General features: G+C 41.6%; 1 protein-coding gene across 2 annotated transcripts; it reads right to left on the reverse strand.

Moving 5' to 3' along the window:
- Window positions 1-8411: 8411 nt before the first annotated feature.
- On the reverse strand, window positions 8412-19369 carry rs13 (40S ribosomal protein S13). Of its 2 annotated transcripts, XM_036968399.1 has the most exons (8): window positions 19296-19369; window positions 18751-18799; window positions 17183-17261; window positions 14382-14551; window positions 12417-12517; window positions 11350-12138; window positions 9680-11010; window positions 8412-9063 (listed from the first exon to the last, which is right to left on the reverse strand). In XM_036968399.1, exons 6-8 carry the CDS (start codon window positions 11531-11533, stop codon window positions 8821-8823), a joined length of 1758 nt encoding a protein of 585 aa, XP_036824294.1. In that variant the 5' UTR covers window positions 11534-12138; window positions 12417-12517; window positions 14382-14551; window positions 17183-17261; window positions 18751-18799; window positions 19296-19369; the 3' UTR covers window positions 8412-8820.
- Window positions 19370-19980: the final 611 nt, after the last annotated feature.

The raw sequence follows: 19980 nt of genomic DNA on the forward strand, positions 1-19980 counted from the left end.
CACATCTTCCCACCCCCCCTAGCAACAAGGGTTGCTTGTCAGTCCCCTTTTTTTGCGTCAGTAATCGTCTGATTTATAAATAGATTCAAGGAGCTGTCATCATTAAGTAACATAGTAGATGGGAAGCATTGAATATTTTACATTCATGACCTTCTAAATGAATTTTGTAACTTAGTCCCAGAAGCATTCACCTGCAGGGCACTCCCACATCATATGAAGGAATGTGCTTATCTGATTTGGAGGACACAGTCTGTGAACAAATGTCCAATGTATAACTTGATGGTTCAGATTATGGGATGTCAAGGTAATGTTTTTTTTTTACCTTGGTATCCCATAATTGTTCATATTCGCTTAGATTTGTGGACCATACTATTTTAATGTCTAGCTCAGATTATGAGCTTTCCAATAGTTGTTTACATATTATAGAGATCAGTCCTGTTGGGAGCCCAGATAAGTTATTTATAAATCCCATAATTGGATGGTTCTGTAGTTGGGGTTCCCAGCATAGATACATTTTAAATATATAAAAAGGAGTTGCCTGGTAATGTGTGTCTTTCAAATCTTGGAATATTCTAAAACCATTAGTCCATGACATCGTCAAGGTTACGGATTCCACATTTGGACCATTTGAGGGATGCAAAAGGCTGCCCTTCAGATCACAAGACATTATTGGTAAATATTGGAGTACGGACATGTCGTTTTGATTCCCAGTTACATTGTTTATCAATTTATCACCAAATAGAGATTGTGTCAACAATAATTGAACCACAGCATAGTGAGCAATAAGAGGACCAATGCATAATGTACATTGTTTAAGGGATATATCAGTGAAGACCACCTCATCCAGGGCAATAGGAGACACCATATTTCTCTCTATACTCCGCCAGTGGGGCGGAAGAATCACGTCTAAACCAGTTTAGGACGGGACTCCTACGTCTTTCCCTCTTTATAAGTTTGTTCATTTTATTCAGAATCGCTCATTTGCCATATTCATTTTGAAACACTGTATTTCACCCAAATAGCCAGAAGAGGGAGACAAGGGAGGCATTGAACTACAGAAATTCAGTCGTGGCATTATATTAATTGACAATAGATAAACTACCAGTTAAATACTAACTGGGACAGAAGAGCAGCACAAAAATGTTCCCTCTACAGGTGGCTAAGGATTTGGCCACCTCCATGTAGATGCAATTTGTCTTTTTCCCCTACCCCGCTACAAAGTTTCTCCCTGCAGGCGATCACTGAGTCCAAGGTGCTAAAGGAACTCCTGAAACTTGACCCCAAAAACCATCTGGATCAGATGGTTTAGACTCTTTTTTCTTTAAGGTTGCTGCCCCCATCATCGCCAAGCGTATTCTCTGACCTTTTTAACCTCTCTCCTCTCTGGGGTGGTTCCGATTGCATGGAAGGCAGCCACGGTCTGTCCTTTATTTAATGGGGGAGATCAAGCTGATCCTAACTGTTATTGGCCTATTTCTATTTTACCCTGTTTATCAAAAGTGTTGGAAAAACTTGTCAACAATCAACTGACTGGCTTTCTTGATGTCTCTAGTATTTTCTCTGGTATGCAATCTGGTTTCCGCTCAGGTTATGGATGTGTCACTGCAACCTTAAAGGTCCTCAATGATGTCACCATTGCCCTTAATAGTAGCACAATGTTGTGCTGCTATTTTTATTGACTTGGCCAAAGCTTTTGATACGGTTGACCATTCCATTCTTGTGGGTCGGCTAAGGAGTATTGGTGTCTCTGACGGGTCTTTGGCCTGGTTTGCTAACTACCTCTCTCAAATAGTGCAGTGTGTAAAGTCAGAACATCTGCTGTCTCAGCCACTGCCTGTCACCAAGGGAGTACCCCAAGGCTCAATCCTAGGCCCCACACTTCTCAATTTACATCAACAACAACAGCTCAGGCAGTAGGAAGCTCGCTCATCCATTTATATGCAGATGATACAGTCTTATACTCAGCTGGCCCCTCCCCGGATTTTGTGTCAAACGCACTACAACAAAGCTTTCTTAGTGTCCAACAAGCTTTCTCCACCCTAAACCTTATTCTGAACACCTCCAAAACAAAGGTCATATGGTTTGGCAAGAAGAATGCCCCTCTCCACACAGGTGTGATTACTACCTCTGAGGGTTTAGAGCTTGAGGTAGTCACCTCATACAAGTACGTGGGAGTATGGCTAGACGGTACACTATCCTTCTCTCAGCACATATCAAAGCTGCAGTCTAAAGTTAAATCTAGACTTGGTTTCCTCCATCATAATTGCTCCTCTTTCACCCCAGCTGCCAAACTAACCTTGATTCAGATGACCATCCTACCCATGCTAGATTTCGGAGACGTTATTTATAGATCGGCAGGTAAGGGTGGTCTCGGGTGGCTAGATGTTCTTTACCATTCGGCCATCAGATTTGCCACCAATGCTCCTTATAGGACACATCACTGCACTCTATACTCCTCTGTAAACTGGTCATCTCTGTATACCTGTCGCAAAACCAACTGGTTGATGCTTATTTATAAAACCCTCTTAGACCTCCCTCCCCCCTATCTGAGATATCTACAGCAGCCCTCACCCTCCACATACAACACCCGTTCTGCCAGTCACATTCTGTTAAAGGTCCCCAAAGCACACATATCCCTGGGTCGCTCCTCTTATCAGTTCGCTGGAGCTAGCGACTGGAACGAGCTGCAACAAACACTCAACAAACACCCATGTTGTGTTGCTACCATGCTGTCATGTGTTGTTGCCTTGCTCTCTTGTCTTGGGTCTCTCTTTATGTACTGTAATGTTGTGTTGTCTCTCTTGTTGTGATGTGTGTTTTGTCCTATACTTTTTATATATTTTTATATTCAATCCCTGCCCCTGTCCCCGTAGGAGGCCTTTTGGTAGGCCGTCATTGGAAATAAGAATGTACTTAACCGACTTGCCTAGTTAAATAAAGGTTAAATATTTTTTTCATAATATTATTATATCAAAGTGGCAATAAATACACATTCTAAAGGCTTTACATCATAGCATCATCTAACAATAGATTTCAGTGAAATTAAAATCTGTCAGATGAGGAAATCAAATGCATCTTATCAAACGTTTCATTTATAAAGTCAACATTTGCCAGAAAACATGTGCTGTGTGACTCCCAATGTAAATCTGAGCCTGAATTGTTGTGATGGAACTGTGTGAGAACAAGGTTGATGTCTGTAAGAAACTCAAAGTGATTGAGACACAAGAAACAGTTTTGAGATATGGACTGACTCTGTACTGTCAATGTAAAAACAACCTATTTAGAACATACATTTAATCTTATAATAAAGGTTATGTCTCTTGATGTACAGTACCAGTCAAAAGTTTGAACACACCTACTCATTCCATTCTGGAATCAAATCTTCAAAGTAGCTACCTTGACGACAGCTTTGCACACTCTTGGCATTCTCTCAACCAGCTTTGTGAGGTAGTCACCTGGAATGCATTTCAGTTAGCAGGTGTGCCTTGTTAAAAGTTCATTTGTGTAATTTCATTCCTTCTTAATGTGTTTGAGCCAAGCAGTTGTGTTGTGACAAGGTAGGGGGGTGGTATACAGAAGATAGCCCTATTTGGTAAAATACCAAGTCCATATTATGGCAAGAACAGCTCAAATAATCAAAGAGAAACGACAGTCCATCATTACTTTAAGACATGAAGGTCAGTCAATCCGGAAAATTTCAAGAACTTTGAAAGTTTCAACAAGTGCAGTCGCACAAACCATCATGAGTTATGATGAAACTGGCTCTCATGAGGACCGCCACAGGAAAGGAAGACCCAGAGTTACCTCTGCCACAGAGGATAAGCTCATTAGAGTTACCAGCCTCAGAAATGGTCAATTAACTGCCCCTCAGATTGCACCTCACAGAGTTCAAGTAACAAACACATCTCAACATCAACTGTTCAGAGGAGGCTGCGTGAATCAGACCTTCATGGTCAAATCGCTTCAAAGAAACCACTACTAAAGGACAGCAATAAGAAGAAGATACTTGCTTGGGCCAAGAAACACTAGCAATGGACATTAGACCTGTGGAAATCTGTTCTTTGATCTAGTCTAAATTTGAGATTTTTGGTTTCCAACCGCCGTGCCATCTGTTCATGCAGAGTAGGTCAACGGATGATCTCTGCATGTGTGGCTCCCAGCATGAAGCATGGAGGAGGAGGTGTGATGGTGCTTTGATGGTGACACTGTCAGTGATTTATTTTGAATTCAAGGCACACTTAACCAGCATGGCTACCACAGGATTCTGCAGCGATACGCCATCCCATCTGGGTTGTGCTTAGTGGGACTATCATTTATTTTTCAACAGGACAATGACACAAAACACACCTCCAGGCTGTGTAAGGGCTATTTGACCAAGAAGGAGAGTGATGGGATGCTGCATCAGATGACCTGGCCTCCACGATCACCCGACCTCAGCCAATTGAGATGGTTTGCGATGAGTTGGACTGCAGAGTGCAGGAAAAGCAGCCAACAAGTGCTCAGCATGTGTGAGAACACCTTCAAGACTGTTTGAAAAGCATTCCAGGTGACTACCTCATGAAGCTGGTTGAGATAATGCAAAGCTGTCATCAAGGCATGGCTACTTCGAAGAATCTAAAATATTAAATATATTTTCTATTTTATAATAAATACACTTTTTTGGTTACTACATGATTCCATGTGTTATTTCATAGTTTTGATGTCTTCACTATTATTCTACATAATAGTACAAATTAAGACAAATCTTGAATGAGTAGTGTCCAAACTTTTGACTGGTACTGTATCTAAAGGTCAACTGACTGGTACTGTATCTAAAGGTCAACTGACTGGTATTTAGGGTCGCTATGAGATGATTGTAAAACATTATGATGGTTCATAACTATATGCTCATAACTGCGTCATAATTTATCAAAACAATGATTAACTTCGTAAAAAATGAAAGGTGCATGTCAGTCACTGAGCTAAAACAGACACCTCATGTAACACTGTAACAACATACATGGATGTTTATTACATTAAAACACCATGAGGCTCACCTGCCCATGCCTCTGTCTGTGTATCTGTCTGTATCAGACACAATAGCTTCTGCTATGTTGCGTCAGGCATGGGAGGTAGGAGGATAATTAGGACCCCAGAGATGCCACTCTACCACGCAAGAAGCAATAGCAGCAGACATGCTGCAATCCCCTGCAATCCTTTCACCACTCCGTAATGCGCCCCCGTTGCCTGCCGTTGCCTAGAAACAGGGGTCAAAGACCACCATGGCTACAGATACCCTGAAAGAGTGATGCATGGGAGGTAGGAGGATAAGAGCGAGAGATGCTGAGGAAGAGAGAGAGAGTGGTGCTGATTGAGAAACAACAAGAGAGAGAATGAAAGAGGGACAATGTCATTATCTATCCTCTCTGTCATTATCTATCCTCTCTGTCAATCTCTCTCCCACTCTTGTTGTTTCTCACTCAGCACCACTCTCTCTTTTCCTCAGCATCACTCACATGAGAATGACAGCGGGAGACTACATATCTTCATCACGATCTGCTACCCAAAACAACACCTCACTGCAACAGTAGATAAAAGGTTCATTTAAGTGACTAGTTGACGTAAGGTAGGATAGAGTAGAATTGAGCATTCATTAGTGACATACAAGGAAGCCTATCCTCTAATCTGATGGATCTGTAGCTCCTTATAAGCTTCTCAGCAGAACTGCGTCTAAGAGCAACGGGGGATACATTAGGCAGTACGACTGGGTTTGGTGTGGTGCTGACTGAGTGCAACACATCAAAACACTCAACAAGAAAACATTTCACCGAAGCATCGGTCACATGAGTCACCTGCTGGGAAGCATTGCAAAGTCATGTCAGCAATTGCACACCTTTACACCATCCTGCTGGTGGCTTCATGTAGTGTGAGTGTGTGTGTCAAGGGGACATGCTAACTGATTTCTTCTCCAGGGAAGTAATTTCATCATACTTTTGTTTTTAACTCTTGTCTTACACAATGCTTGCAGTACCCTCTCTCTGAGCATGGATGCCGTCTCGAAGGGATCTTCCCTGGAAATGAGAGTGAGTAAATCTAGGAGTGAGCTCAGCTGCGAAGTGGTAGGCCACAAAAGCTCAGAGAACAGGACCACCGAGTGCTGAAGTGGGTAGCGAGTAAAAATCGTCTGTCCTCGGTTGCAACACTCACTACCGAGTTTCAACTGCCTCTGGAAGCAACGTCAGCACAATTACTGTTTGTTGGGACCTTCACAAAATGGGTTTCCATGGCTGAGCAGCCATACATAAGACTAAGATCACCATGCGCATTGCCAAGCGTCGGCTGAAGTGGTGTAAAGCTAGCCGCCAGTGGAAATGCGTTCTCTGGAGTGATGAATCACACTTGACCATCTGGCAGTCTAACGGACAAATCTGTGTTTGGCGGATGCCAGGAGAACGCTACCTGGCCGAATGCATAGTGCCAACTGTAAAGTTTGGTGGAGGTGGAATAATGTTCTGGGGCTGTTTTTCATGGTTCGGGCTAGGCCCCTTAGTTCCAGTGAACGGAAATCTTAACGCTACAGCATACAATGACATTCTAGATGATTCTGTGCTTCTAACTTTGTGGCAACAGTTTGGGGAAGGCCCTTTCCTGTTTCAGCATGACAATGCCCCAGTGCACAAAGCCAGGTCCATACAGAAATGGTTTGTCGAGATTGGTGTGGAACAAACTTGACTGGCCTGCACAGAGCCCTGCGCTCAACCCTATCGAACACCTTTGGGATGAATTGGAATGCCGATTGCGAGCCAGGCCTAATTGCCAAACATCAGTGTCCGACCCCACTAATGCTCGAGGCTGAATGGAAGCAAGTCCCCGCAGCAATGTTCCAACATCGTGTGGAAAGCCTTCCCAGAAGAGTGGAGGCTGTTATAGCAGAAAAGGGGGGACCAACTCCATATTAATGCACATGATTTTGGAATGAGATGTTTGACAAGCATGTGTCCACATACTTTTGATCATGTAGTGTAGATAGGTGACTAGGTTTATGATGTGAATTGTGGAGAATTTTTAAGGGAGTACAGTGAGTTATTCAGGAAGGTGCAACATTATACAGAAAATACAGACATGCTGGTATGGTGTAGGTTAAAACTGACATGTTTCTCTGTCACTGACTCATGCGAGTTCTATAAATTACATTTTTATCTCCAGCGTTGTGAACTTTCACTCCACTGAACACACCCCAGGTGACCACACAGTGCCTGCTTTGTAAGCACTTCACAATGCTAAGGCGGAGACAAAAAGCCTAATGGTTTTACATGTAATGGCTGTGCCAACAAAAGGCATTGAATCTAAATGTGACAAAGGGCTGGACTCAATCTGTATCACTGAAGCGTTATATATTGCATGATCGAAATTTAAAAGTAATTTCTGATTGAGCCGACATATGCAGCATTTACCGTGAACGCAGTCTCCGCTAACAGAGGAACGTTGCCTTTAAATTTCAATCACGCTTTAACGCTGAACTTCAGCGATACAGATTGAATCCAACCCAAAGTCCATATCATTAGTCATTGAAGTTATTGACATGAATTGACTTCTGTGTAATACAATGACAGACATATAGGTTTGGTTGACCCCACACAAGAGAGTCAAAGTATATACTCCTAATATTGTAGCTACACAGCAAATTGGCCAGTGTTACCTAGTGTTGATTTTCAGTGTTACATTTATAGTGTTGATTCAGGTGTTAAATTAACACAGTGGTAAATTAACCAGAGTTGAACCAAAACCACTTTCATCAACATGTTTCCCAGCATGCTCTATTGTAGATTGATTTTTAGAGATGTTTGTTTCAATATCTATGTTTTTGGATGTACATTGTTTGATGAATTAATCTTGTACCATTCAAATATAAATAACATACATTTTTCTAAACTAATCCAATCTGTTACTTGGGCTTATTGCACCCCTTATTGAAATGGTTGTACCAGTTTAGATGCTTTAGGTAGTCATAACATATTCTTCCCAAAAGTTTAGTGATGTGCATTTTAAAAGTATTTTGGATGAGTTGCATCATTTGACTCGGCTCATCATTAACCACCTAGAACACATAAAACAGTAATAGGATCTAACTCGTAATTCTATGACAAGATCCATGACAACATTGAAAAGCTCTAATGTAATGCCCAAAAAGAAAAGCTACAATTGTGTCAGATCATGACATGCACGATCAAATACATTTTTACATTGTCAAATGATTAGATAGCCTGCAAAAAAGTGTTTTTTTACATACTGCAAAAATAAGCGTGGACCAGAATGAAGCGCTCTCCCCTCTATTTACCGTTTCTGCAGTGAACAAATTCACAATCTTCAAATAATTAATTTGTAACTTTTTTGCAGAATGTGTTTAGATGAATATAGACAGTCCATTATGATTATGGTGTGAAACAAGGTTTTATTTATTAACTACGGTATGATCACAAATACCATCTGCTAATAATAGAGTTCTAAATACACCACATACCTGAATAAAGACGAACATTTCAAAACTGATACAATTCAAACACTTAAAACATTCACAATAAAAACAAGCTCCATAGGGCATGAATAAATTACATAGCTGGATCAATGAGTAAGGCATACAAAAGTACATTACATACAAGATTAAAAACTATAATAAATATAAAATCAGTGCAACAGTCACTTGAGTGTTTTGAGGTACAGTGCAGGTAACATTTGATGCCAAATCCTATTGGCCTAGGACCACCTTTGTTCTAATGGACCTAAAAACATGTGTTGCATTGCAACCAGTCAAAAGTCTAATAGAAAATGATGGAAAAACATTTATGTTCGGAGCTCTTGGACCAGAGGTGTGGCTGATGTTGAAATGCTAAGCAGATTGGCCCAGATCTTCTCTCTGTGAGACTGACTGAAGCAGTAGTCAATGGTCTGCTCTGCTTCCTGGATCCTCCTTCGGAACCGGCCTCGGTCTCGGGCTAGCTCCTCCCAGGGTCCTTTGCGAGACACATGCCTAGCGAAGGGCCAAGTACGCATCACGTGGACCTGAACAAGTGGTGAGAACCGCACCTAAAACATACAAAACAGGTGTCAGAGTCAGATAAGGTCTTCTTCAATCGCACATTATTGTAGTTAAGAATATAACAGAATGGGCAGTTTTAGTTCCATTTAAATATTCTAATCCAGTTGTGTTAAAAAGAGCATTTGACTGGAGTGTCAGACTGACTCGCACAACACCAATTAACTGGAAATGAACTCTCTGCTGACTCGTATCACATGACAGGGTTAGTCATGACAACCTCTTGTTGCTAACCAACCATAAACAAGGGCTTGGGTGAGTGCTTATGAGGCAGAAGTGTCATATTGACTGACCTCACCATAAACAATACTATAAGTGACATGACCTATTTATAATCACATACATTGGTTGTTAATACCAAGTTTTTCTGAGTAAATTAGTGGTTCTACCATCCTAACATTCAGTTCCTAATATTCAAGTAGTGTGAACTGGATTTCTTGTGTGTTCATTGTTTAGCTAATATGTCAAGTTTGAGCTATAAATAGCCCATGTTTAGTTGTGTATGTTTATATGGAGGATGTGATAGTGGTACATCATGTTTAAGGTGGTAACGCTAGAACTAGGACTATAGACTGACGGATGTAGAACACGGAGAACTATAATAACCTTTTTTAGAGGATGGATGTCCTTGTCTTCCTGTGTTACTTTAGCTTCAGGTCTCCTCCAGGGCACCAGTGTAGTAGCTGGGTGGCAATGCTGCTTCCGCGGTCTCTTGGGTAGACAAGGCTTTGTGGGCCTGGTTGTTTGGGGGTTTTTGGTCCCCCTCTGCTTAGCCTGGCCGAGTGGTGTCTCTGTGGGGCAGCTATGTGGAGTAAGTGGGTCTTTAGTGCTGAAGGCAGGTGGTTCTGTGGTTTTCGGGGATCTCTGGAAGCAGGCACGGAAGTTCAGAGGGTGGTAAAGGTTGTCGTTTTGGGAGAGGGACATCCATAGATGCTGCTCCTCATCATCCTCAGAAGAGGAATGGCCCACACTCTCCCTCTCTGTGTCAGAAGAACATGAGGTCATGACGGAGGCCCCTTCAGCCTCCTGGAAGTGTGTAAGTGTTTTGTCTGTGTGAGGGACTGAGCTGACTACAGATGCCGTGAAGCACAGGGGGTTATATGGGTCGGTGGGGCTGGTGAAGAGCTCCCAGAGCCTCTCACTCTCCTCTTTGTCCAGGTCTGCGCACGAACCTTCAGAACTGCCCCAGCTGCTTTCACTATCTGAACGGCTGCTCCAGAAGTTCACGCCACTGCAGGCCTCTTGAAGATCTTCGCCGGGCCTGCTGGATAAGTTACATTCGAGGCGGCTCCCAACACAATCTTCATTTTTTCTTTCCCCCATATTGGAGCAGCTTGAAATGCAGGCGGAGAAAGATAGAGGGTTGTAGGGGTCGCTGGAGATGGACAAGGACTCCCAAAGTGCTTTACTGTCCTCGCTGTCAAACTCACCCATGTTTCGGTCAGCCTCCTTTCCCCAGTTAAGATCCATATCATCTTCAGTGGTGTCATGTTTGGGTTTGAAGCCAAACACTTTCTCCTTGTTCTTGCAACACATTTCATCTGAGCTGGAGCTGCTGTCAGTGCTGCTCATAAACAGGTTCCAGTCACCTGGAAAGCCCAGTTTCCAGCTGGGGTGGAGTCCAAGGCAAAGTCCATCTTCGCTATCCATTGTGGCGCGGGACACAAAGTCGTCCACCAATCCGCAGCACAGCTCCTCAGCCCGTAGGCTGGACAGAAGGGACCCTGCGTGGGGATTCCCAGAGAAAGAATCACCCACGTCCCCACAGAAATTCGATAGGGGGTTAGAGCCAGCAAGCATGACACTTTCTTCACTGTCAAACAATGAGGAGAAGAGGAAGGAGTCGGCTGGATTTGATGCCGTGGTCATGTGCTGGACGTGTTGACCAGTTTCATCCGTGATTCTCAGGTGAACTTCAAACCTGAACATTTGGAAAACTGTTAAAAAGAACAAAACAAAAAGATTAGGCTCACAATAAATTCACAAAAAATGTGCCCTCTTTTTGCCCTATTAAACCAGACTATGGATTTAACAATTAACAAAAATATGACAATATTATGGCAACAGTAGTTCCAAATCCGGCATGTTACTTTGTAACGTCACTAGTACATTCGTTCTAAAACGTAAGCCACCGATATATGTTACTAAAGATAGTACAGCAGGGTTTACAAACTGGGTCTGTTGTACTGTAACAAAACTCAAGTTAGCAGTCTGACCAGGGTCACATTTACCACACATACAAAATAAACACTGAGGTTTCTGTTGCATCAAATTACCTGCCAAGAAGCTGTAGTAAATGACATGGACCAACACCCGTAGTTGTTCCCACAGTACGGTCAGTACGTGCTTGGTCCACGGTAGAAGCGCCATACCCCCGTCGCCAAACCTCTCCATCGCAGTTCGATGAGAACCCTTCCTAAAATCAACACTTGATGCCATTTTTTCTTGAGCGATGTCCATGATCCTCACGTATTCTGATATTCCTCGTCCAAAACAAATAGATTATTCTCCGTCGTCAGTTGTCGTACAATACGAAAAGGCTTCATTTTCACCAGAATGTATTTCTTTCCACCTATATAAAATCTCAAATGTTGATTAGTGGCGCCATATTTCCAGTCGTTCTTGTTGTAGCTAGTAGAGTGAATGTCAAACGATTGCGACACTGCCCTACTATAAACAAGTCGTGTCGTCATAACATGATGTGATTGGACAAACAAGTCGTGTCGTAAAAACATGTGATTGGACCAAGTAAGTGTCAGTTACACCCAAGTACCCCATTGTAGAAACTGCCTCTTTTAGTGACGCACTGAAAGTGCCCGTAAATTCCCGTTTACCCCTTTCGGTCAGTGTGAATTTAAATTGAAGACAGCACAATAACAAAGACAGACGCTTTCACTATCCATTTCATGCCGAAGTGTTATTCAATGGTGGGCTTCATAAAGCCAAACAAACTATTCTCAAACATTTCCTCTTCAAATAAAGACAAATTAATATTTGAATCCAAATTCTTTATTTCTCCAAAACGTGATGATTATGCCACCAGAGCAGAAGCTGTTGACGACTCACTGTAGAACAGAAACAGATGGAAATGATTAGAAATAGGAAAACACAAGTCTACTTTTATAAACCAAAAGTTTAACACAAAACCACCATGAGGAAAATACATAACTGCTTTGCATTTCAATACCCAACATTAATCCAGGAAACCACACTTTAATTTCAAGGCTTTACTTTAAAATGTGAATTGTGCAGGATGAATGGCATAGACAGTGGCTTGATACAGTAATATAATGTGATTTATCAGGGGTAAAACATTTCCCTGGCAGAGGTTTTGGGTACATACTACTTCCAGTTGGGAGCAACTACTCTCCTGGTCTTATAGTAACGGGCCAGCCTGTGGATCCTGCTCTCGGTGAGGATCAGGCGGAACTTGGCATCCTTGTCCTGCAAAGAACACCGGTACAGATATTAGCATATCTAGAAACAAAAATCTTGACAATCGATTCTTGAAGAGTGTGAACATGACTCCTCCCCACATGCAGTACAAAAACACCCGGCCAAGAAGGGAGTGTGCAGTCCATGATATGGCTCAAAATATGCTTTAATCAACATAGATAGAGTGTATACACACACACACAAAAGTATGTGGACACCCTTTCATATTAGTGGATTCAGCCACAACCGTTGCTGACAGGTGTATAAAATTAAGCACACAGCCATGCAATCTCCACAGACAAACATTGGCCTTACTGGAGAGCTCAGTGACTTTCAACGTGGCACCATCATAGGATACCACCTTTCCAACAAGTTAGTTCATTACATTTTTGCCCTGTTCGAGCTACCCGGTCGACTGTAAGCTCAGAAAAATCGTCTGTCCTCAGTTGCAACACTCACTAAACTGCCTCTGGAATCAACATCAGCGCTATAACGGTTCATCGGGAGCTTCGTATAATGGGTTTCCATGGTCAAGCAGCCGCACACAAGCCTACGATCATGCGCAATGCCAAGAGTTGGCTGCAGTGGTGTAAAGCTTGCCGCCATTGGACACTGGAAAAGCGTTGCCTGGAGTGATGAATCACGCGTCACCATCTGGAAGTTTGATGGTTGAATCTGGGTTTGGAGGATGCCAGGAGAAACCTACCTGCTCAAAAGTATAGTGCCAACTGTAAAGTTTGGTGGAGGAGGAATAATGCTCTGGGGCTGTTTTTCCATGGTTCGGGCTAGGCCCCTTAGTTCCAGTGTAGGGTAATCTTAACGCCACAGCACACAATGACATTCTAGATGATTCTGTGCTTCTAACTTTGTGGCAACAGTTTGGGGAAGGCCCTTACCTGTATCAGCATGACAATGCACAAAGCGAGGTCCATACAGAAATGGTTTGTCAAGATTGGTGTGGAAGAACTTTACTGGCCTGCACAGAGTCCTGACCTCAATACCATCAAACACCTTTGGGATGAATTGGAACGCCCCATCGACCAACATCAGTGCCCAACCTTACTAATGCTAGAGGCTGAATGGAAGCAAGTCCCCGCAGTGACGTTCCAATATCCAGGGCAGAATGTTCTAGTGACCAACTTCATATTAATGCTCATGATTTTGGAATTAGATATTTGACAAGCAAGTGTCCACATACTTTTGTTTATGTAGTGTATCTTGTGACAGAAAAACATGTTTACATCGGTTGGCCTACTTTGCCGATTGTGAGATGGGGGGTCACGACTATCGGACTATCGGATGTTAGAGTAGCTAGTGCAGCACACAATATTTGGTTCAGAGAAATAATAATGTATACAATACATTACATTAACCTGGGTATTGTTTGTTAGACTCAAAATGGGGGAAATCATTTGGAACAGAAAATGAAAAAGCTTCAGTAGTACCCGTTTCGTTTCAAAATCTATGCTTGTGTGTGCAATGAATGCAACACATGCATTCTGGTTCTTTCAAAAAAACCTGCTTGACATCTGGATACATGTCTTGTGTAGCTCATTCCCAAAAATGTGTCCCTTTTCTCTTCCATAGACGTAGGCAAGAGCACCATCTAGTAGTTTCTACCCCATAACGTTCACTTCTATCAGATCGATAGAGTGACTTGAAGGGACAGCTATCTGAATACAATGCAACATAAGTAAAAACAAACCTACAAACCCTTGTAGTAAAAACTGATCGGTCATGACTAGATTTCACCCATCAATTCAAACGTTTTCAAATACAACAAGTATGTTCACCTTACTGTGAAATCAAGCCATATTTGATCAGCCATTAGCCTACAAGGAAGGACACTTTAATGTTATGTGAGCCTGCTCACCTTTCTGTTCCTCTCCAGATGCTTCCTGACAGCCACAGCCTTCTTGATGAGGTGATACAGGTCCTCTGGGAGGTCTGGGGCCAGGCCCTTGGTCTTGAGGATCCTCAAAATCTTGTTGCCGGTGACAAAGCGCACCTGGGCCACACCGTGGGAGTCCCTTAGAATGACACCTGGACACAGAGGGGGAGGAAGGAAAGGTCAGTCAACTGGACAGTCAAGAGAAATGACCTATATCAAGGCTGGATGCCTGTCTGGCATAACAATGGCGTCTGCCTATGAAGAAACAGACAGGCACCGGAGCTAGACAAAATCCAGCTTAACAAATAGATATTAATCGCTCTCATTCATGGACTGTCTGCTAGAGGAACATTTTTGCTGTTACTAACATGAATACTTAGTATTGATAGATTTTATATTGAACAAAAATATAAAAACGCAACATGCATGTTTCATGAGATGCCATTATTTTTTAATTTAAAAAAAATCAGCATAAAAAGGTGTGGCATATCAAGAAACTGATTAAACAGCACGATCATTACACAGGTGCACCTTGTGCTGGGGACAATAAAAGGCCACTAAAATGTGCAATTTTGACACAACACAATGCCACAGATGTCTCAAGTTTTGATGTAGTGTGCAATTGGCAAGCTGACTGAAGAGCTGCTGCCAGAGAATTGAATAATAATGTCTCTACCATAAGCTGCCTACAACATCATTTTAGAGAATTTGGCAGTACATCCAACCGGAGACTACGTGTAACCATGCCAGCTAAAGACCTTCACATCCAGCTTCTTCACTTGTGGGATCATGAGACCAGCCACCCGGACAGCTAATGAAATTGTGGCTTTGCACAACTGAATAATTTAGTTACAAATCATCAGGAACTGACTCAAGGGAGCTTATCTGTGTGCTCGTCATCCACACTGACTGCAGTTTGGCGTCGTAACAGACTTCAGTGGACAAATGCTCACCTTCGATGGCCACTGGCACTCGGGAGAAGTGTGCTCTTCATGGACGAATCCCGGTTTCAACTGTACCAGGAAGATGGCAGACTGCGTGTATGGAGTCATGTGGGCGAGTGGTTTGCAGATGTCAATGATTGAACAGAGTGCCCCATGGTGGTGGTGGGGTTATGGTATGGGCAAGCATAAGCTATGGACAACGAACATAATTGTATTTTATCGACGGCAATTTGAATGCAGCGACACCGTGATGAGATCCTGAGGCCCATTGACGCGCCATTCATCCCCCACCACCACTTCAGTTCAGCATGATAATACATGGCCTCATGTCGCAAGGATCTGTACACAATTCCTGGAAGTTGAAAATGTCCCATTCCTGCATACTCACCTGACATGTCACACATTGAGCATGTGGGGGATGCCCTGGATCGACATGTACCATGGCATGTTGCAGTTCCCGCCAATATGCAGCAACTTCGTACAGCCATTGAAGAGGAGTGCTACAACATTCCACAGGCCAGAATCAACATCCCGATCAACTCTATGTGAAGGAGACTGGTTTTCTGATCCAGGCATCTGTGACCAACAGATGCATATCTGTATATTCCCAGTCATGTGAAATCCATATAAAAGGCCCTAATGAATTTATTTAAATTGACTGTAATATGAATTGTAAGCTGTTGCGTTTATATTTTTTTGTTCAGTGTATTTGCTAGTAAAAAAAATTATATTTTAAAAACATGACAGGGATATCACAAAAAAGTCTGACGTATTACCAGTGTGGTCCCAGAACTGGATTAGATTAGTTTTTCTTTTAATGAGTCCCATAGCGCGGTGCACGTTGGCCCAGCGTCGCCCGGGTTTGGCCGTCATTGTAAATAAGAATTTGTTCTTAACTGACTTGCCTAGTTAAATACAGGTTAAAATATAAATATATTTCTATATTTGTAACTACATTATGATCAACATGGGCTTTGAGTTGATGTGATCATTTGTTCCACAACAGCGCCGGTATATAAAAAGGGTTTTTAGATACTCTTGAATATATTAAGAGTCTCTGGTGCTGTATTGGTAGACATCTCTAATATAAGTAAAATAATAATAGTACCTGGGGGCTGAGTCTATAGATAATAACTCTATAGAACAGACAAAGCTGAGTTAATATGACAATTCTCTACAGATAACCAGCCCAGCTGATATTCAGTTAAAGACCCACTATGCAGAAATCGCTCCTCCATTTCCTGGTTGCTAAAATTAAAATAGTTTGCGACAAAATAAGCAAGTATAGTGTTGAGAATCATTGTACCATCGAAATCGCTGGGAAATATATATTTTCCATTACGAAAAAGATTGTATTTTCAGCTATTTGAAGCCAACGTACAAAACCAAAGGACGCTGAATAGAAATTGCGCACTTGGAACCAATCTACTGCTTCTTAAGACTTGCTTTCAATGACAGATCTGTAACTCATTTCTATATGAATTTGGTCATGTCCCCCAAAAAGTTACACACTGCAGCTTTAAGAGTGATTAACACAATGCTTAGCATATTTATACATTTCCCCTTTCTGTATGCATGATTTCCAGTGTTCTTACTGTAAGAGTTGCTCTGGATAAGAGCGTCTGCTAAATGACTTGAACGTAAATGTTTGTACAAAATGTTCTCTAACCTAATTAGAATATAAAGCACCTGTCTCCAAGAGCCCAGTTAGACATTTTATGTAATTCTGTGCTGGAGGTGTTCTCCTTGAATTAAACCAGATTGATAATATCAATACAAAAATCAATGACAGCTCTACTTCTGTTAATTCCTATTACACTGTGGAGTACTTAACCTTACCAATCTGAGAGGGGGTCAATCCCTTTTTGGCCAGCTTGAAGATCTGTTCCTTGACATCATCAGAGGCCAGCTTCAGCCACTGTAAGAGAAGACCATAAGAGTATTACGGCCGATGATCACCTCACACAACCCAAACTCAAAACGGATATGAAAATGTTCCTCAATCCAGGACTTGAGTCAGAAAAGGCTATTCCCGATTATTATTTTAAATAAAATGTAGCAAAACACATTTAGTTTATTCATAAAAAACAGCTTTCCATCTCCAAGCTAATGCTAAAGCAGGCCAATGGAATCCAAAGTGTGACACATATTGTTGGGATGAAAAGCTGCCGTAGGAGTCTTGGAATACAATGGGCAGGCTGCTTTAGCTACCTAGCTTGCAGTTGGAATGCAGCGTAAAAAAAAAAGAAAAAGAACTAGGCATATTTTTTATAATTTATTTGCCGCTTTTTGTTGCACTGTTCTAAAGCATTTTGCAACAATGCACGACTATTGAATAACCCCCGGGACTGAGGAACCTTTTCATATCCATTTGGAGTCAGTGTCCAGCGAGCAGATCAGGAAATGACGACAGTAACACCTAGCCACACTAACCAGGTATGTGGTGTTCGCACACACAGTTACATATTGCTATTGGCTACATACTCACCAAATACAGATGCATTTCAACCAAACTTAACTTGTCGATACTTCATTCTAGTTTTGGAAAGTGGCTTAAACTCCTGTGGCTAGCTGCCCATGATAACCAGGCAATCAGAAGATCCTCTGAGTCATTTCATGATTTTTTTTTGCACCATGCACAAATTACATTTTAGTAATTTAGAAGATGGGCTTATCCAGAGTGACATACAAAAGCAATTAGAGTTCTGCGCCTTGCTCAAGGGCACAATGACAGATCTTTCACCTTCTCGGGTCTGAGATTCCAACAAGAAACCTTTCGGTTTCTTGCCTAACACTCTTAACCGCTAGACTACCTGCTGCCCCCCCAAAAAACACTGCCATCGTCTTTCCCAAATATCATCTCGTTGATCAAGAGGAGCAGGTAACGACTCATAATCCAAGTAGCACTGTGACATGCAGTACTTTGGGTTGGGCTCATTTGTGGCTCACCATAACGAAACGTTGTCACAGAAAACACTCTGCAACTTGACATAAAAGCGGTTGAGTTCCGTTATGTTCTTAAACAGTAGTTGTAGTTAATCGGCATCGCTCTGCTGCCCTGCTTCAAAATAATTAACTGCCACGAAACTAAAACTGCCACGAAACTAGAACTAAAACCTTTTTACGTCATGTTTCAAAGCAAATGGAGTAAACGGTTTCCATTGTAAAACGTTATGCTACGGTGTGCCACGAATGAATACACCAACCTTGATCTATGAGAAGAGATGGCGAGAATTCAGAAAGTATCGCAAAGTTCAAATCTGATTAAATTGGACTGCAACAGGTAGGTGTCACCTTCTTACTTACCCGTCTTATGTAGATAGTAGACACTAGTTGCCTACATCCACTGGTATAGTAAACAGCAGACCAATATTGACCCAACAATATTGATGAACCGTTATACTTACAGTGGGGACACTTCGCCTGTAAGGCAACGCCGACTGGGACAAGCCCTTTCTGCAACAACAATTATGTTAAATGTATAAGTAAACTGTGACTGTAAAAAAAAAAGTTGCAAAGAAGTTGAGTGCGGTGCAATTCATTGGCTACAAAATAAATGAACCAACTGACGTGGCAATAGCGAGATAGCTAAATCTGTCAAATACTAACTAACCAATGGATCTATTTTAGACAATACGACAAAAAAAAATGTAACCAGGGCGTAGGCCTGACTAACTCATTAATAAACCAGTGATACAAATTGCGTTGTGGATAATTTAGCTTGTCAACTTTACATCCGACATGATTATGAAAGCAGTGAAGTTTGTTGGCTAACTAACATAAGCTAGTTGCCGCTAGCCTATTGCTGGGTAGCTTGTTCAAACCAATTAATTGGAACTGGGGATATTTCGACGTTTCAATGTGGATGTCATGTGTACACAATACTTTCCCATTGTATAAATGGTAAATACATGTAATTTAGACACTTTAGTACCTAGAAAATAAAGCTTACCCTGGAGCGTGCATGCGACCCATAATGGCGGTAGAGGAAGAGAGCCGACTGAAAGGACTACTTTGTGTCTGTGTGGGGAAATGACGTCAGATGTTCTTGAGTAGATAGCCACAATCCTGAATTTCATAATAGATATTGGATTTCAAGTAAAAATATGTTGCATTTAGGGACAGATTTCAAATATTTATTTTTGTCAATAACGACAACCAAAAACACTGTATTCTTACAACTCTTCCATAAGTTTATACAACTGTAACCCCTGGCTTTTTATCCTTGTTTAACATTTTCTTTTAGGAACTTTAACTTTTTAAAGTCAATTATTGTGATTTAAATTGTTTGTTTTTTAAACTTTAAATGCTATTTTATGTTTTTTTCATAAAAATATACATGTCTTACGTTAAAAAAAAAATATATAATTTAAAAAAAAACTTTACATTTTTTCATTCCTGCATTTCTTTCTCAGCTAAATGAACCGCAGCACCGCAACTTGTTTAGCTGTAAAGCTGAGGGATGGAGCTGGAGGTAGATCCACTCTCAAATCAACCCTATTTTTGGTCAGATGAGTAGTATAATTTTATTTTTGGGCTGTAATATGGAAAGAATGCTTGTCTATCTATACTCAACAAAAATATAAACATGTTTCATGAGCTGAAATAAAAGATCCCAGACATTTCCCATAAGCCAA

The sequence above is a fragment of the Oncorhynchus mykiss genome, chromosome 30 (assembly GCF_013265735.2).
Source record: "Oncorhynchus mykiss isolate Arlee chromosome 30, USDA_OmykA_1.1, whole genome shotgun sequence".
Taxonomy (NCBI): Eukaryota; Metazoa; Chordata; class Actinopteri; order Salmoniformes; family Salmonidae; genus Oncorhynchus; species Oncorhynchus mykiss.

What these genes read in the sequence shown, in the direction of transcription:
- rs13 (XM_036968399.1), bottom strand. Translation starts at nt 11,533, where the DNA reads ATGGACATCGCTCAAGAAAAAATGGCATCAAGTGTTGATTTTAGGAAG. An exon ending in TTACTACAGCTTCTTGGCAG is followed by an intron (nt 11,011 to 11,349) that starts GTAATTTGATGC and finishes TCTTTTTAACAG; the next exon opens with TTTTCCAAATGTTCAGGTTT. An exon ending in ACATCCATCCTCTAAAAAAG is followed by an intron (nt 9,064 to 9,679) that starts GTTATTATAGTT and finishes TGTATGTTTTAG; the next exon opens with GTGCGGTTCTCACCACTTGT.